Source organism: Halyomorpha halys, unplaced genomic scaffold (assembly GCF_000696795.3).
Source record: "Halyomorpha halys isolate HHAL.00 unplaced genomic scaffold, Hhal_1.1 Scaffold14.1, whole genome shotgun sequence".
Classification (NCBI taxonomy): domain Eukaryota; kingdom Metazoa; phylum Arthropoda; class Insecta; order Hemiptera; family Pentatomidae; genus Halyomorpha; species Halyomorpha halys.
The window spans coordinates 1,198,762-1,201,229 of NW_027115673.1; the positions used below are offsets into that span (position 1 = coordinate 1,198,762).

A 2,468-nucleotide genomic window follows, 5' to 3' on the forward strand; every position below is an offset into this window, starting at 1 on the left:
ACAAAAAATTAAGATCGTAGGTAGATGTTTACTTTATATACACAATTTGATTTGATTTTCAATTAGACATATTAGGAAGATACTGATGTAGACAGATGTTACTTTTTTTTTTATCAGCATCTCCCAACAGATTTTTCAATTGGTAGTTAGGTTGTCACAAAGCCACCACAACCCATGGTACAATGTATGGACATCAAATACAAAATAAAAATCAGATTTTCCAGTATCAAAGAAAAGTAATTAGCAATATTTCCAATAATAATGTATAGTCTTATTTTTCAATGGAGTATTTGCCTTTAATTTTATATAAATCTTTGGCAGTATAGCATCCATACGACTTTTCTGCCATGATCTAATGTTTTCAAATTCATTCAATGTAAATATACATTTACTAACTTTTGACAAGATTTATTAAAGTGGTTTTTCTTTTGCATTATGATAACTTACTTTTAATTCTTTATAAATATCTATAAGAAATATCTAGTGTATATTTCTAGTATAAATAAGTGTGTTTACCAGGGTCAAGGAGAGATACACACTGATACGTACCATTTCAAAGGAAATGTTGTAAATGGTAAGTCATCTGGTGTTGGAGTAGCTTGGTATGATGATGGAACAATCTACTTTGGTTCTTGGTTTAATGGGAAAAGGATGGGGCAAGGAATGCAAATACTGCGTAAGTAAAAGAAAAAAAAATCAGCATTTAATATGTAAATGACCATAAATTATACAAATACTAGCTGAATCATATATCCGCAATTTAGTTTGAGGATATCCTTGACAGACTAGGAGGAGCTAAAATCTTTAGCACTTTAGATTTGAAAGCAGGGTATCACTCGATTCATATGCACCCAGAGGACCAACCCAAAGCGGCTTTTACTTTTAAAGGAGGGCACTACGAGGAAGTAATATACGATTAGTAAAAAATACGAATTTACGAGGATACCGTTCGGTCTGAAGAACGCTTCCATTACATTTCAAAGGTTAATGAGCGAATTTTTGAGAGGTATTGATGAATCAGTATGCCATATTTACATGGATGACCTGCTCTTGATTGACCTGTTAGCGTCTTCCATAGGATGCAAGAATTTGGACTAAAAGTCATTGCTGGGACAAAAAGAATACATTTCCTAGGACACGTCATATCTCAGGAGGGAGTTAGACCGGATTTGCTGAAGGAAGCAACCTTAAATCGGATTTGGTGCCGACCGACATAAAAGATTGTTGGGGGCACTAAACTACTATCGTCGGTTCCAGGTACCCCTAACAATTTGCTAAGGAAGAGTAGTGTGATAGTAATGACACCGGTCATTGAAGACAATATACGAAAATGCATAGATCAGTTGCAGAAGGAACCAGTACTAATGTTTCCTGACTTCCAAAACCAGTTCACGCTCACAAAAAATGCTAGTGAGTGCTAGTCAGGAGCAGTGCTGTCACAGGAAGGTGAGGTAGGAGAGTGTCCCGTGGCCTATACTAGTAGGCGTCTCAAAGAGGCAGAAGCACGCAGAAGCATTTCCGAATCTATTGTAGGGGAGACGATTTAGGGTACAGACGGACCACAGACCCCTGCACATGGGAGGGAAAGCTAAAAGATTTTCGGCGAGAATTACAAGGTGCAAGGAACTGTTTAGCCAGTACATCATGGAAATCACGTACAAACCTGGCAAGAAAAACGTTGTAGTAGATTGGTTATCTCGAGCGATATTGATAAACACTGTGTATGATGACCGAGGTGAAACGTCTGGAGTAGGAAGACAGTGCTTAAGAGAGTGGATTCAGGAAGAAGAACAGCAATCCGCTGGAGAACAGAACAGAGAGGAGACATCTGCAGAAGAAAGTTCAAACAACGAAAGGCTGACGGAAATGTAAAGAGACTTTGGAAAGTACGGAAAGTACTTGGAAGCCATGAATGAAAAGAGACTGCTGATAATTTGGAAGACAAAAACTACGGGGAGTTCCCTTACAACGATCTGGTCTCAACTGGGTGTTAAAGAGGAGCAAATCTGCTGAAAGAAGCACTCAACGCCGGAAAGTTCCACCATTTATATGTTGGAAACGCGACAGTGTGGAAAAAGATCCAGTGACTTTAGATAATGATCAATCATGATCAATCATTTATTCCATGTATATCTATGTTAGATACTACCCTGAGAGACCCGGAACATGAAAAGGAGGTAACCTTGGCGTATCACCGAGAAAAAATTATTCATCGTGGGCTGAACGAGGCTCTACAAGCAGATATTTCTGGTGGGCCATGAAACACACAATCCAGGAAATTGTTGGAAAATACGAGGTGTGCCACAAATTTGTAAGCTAAAAGACCGAAAAAAAGAAAAGGGAGATAGAAATGACCAACTCGCTTCTCGATCACACACACACAAATCACGCAGGAAGAGATAGAGGACATCGCCTCGGACCTACAACATGGCAAGGCACCAGGATTGGACGGAATTCCGAATGTGGCC

General features: G+C 38.9%; 2 protein-coding genes across 3 annotated transcripts in view; one reads left to right on the forward strand and one right to left on the reverse strand.

Moving 5' to 3' along the window:
* LOC106679795 (alpha-tocopherol transfer protein-like) overlaps positions 1-2,468 on the reverse strand; it is a gene marked incomplete in the record, with an annotated part of 97,820 nt that overhangs the window by 73,622 nt on the left and 21,730 nt on the right.
* The window catches only part of LOC106679808 (MORN repeat-containing protein 3), a 16,672-nt gene that overhangs the window by 3,040 nt on the left and 11,164 nt on the right, over positions 1-2,468 (forward strand). The window contains exon 3 of one of the 2 annotated variants that reach the window (XM_014419168.1): positions 520-676. The exons of the other annotated variant lie outside the window; for it this stretch is intronic. Coding sequence (XP_014274654.1) covers positions 520-676 — 157 coding nt within the window. The remainder of the gene's footprint in view (positions 1-519; positions 677-2,468) is intronic. 2 annotated transcript variants of the gene reach the window in all.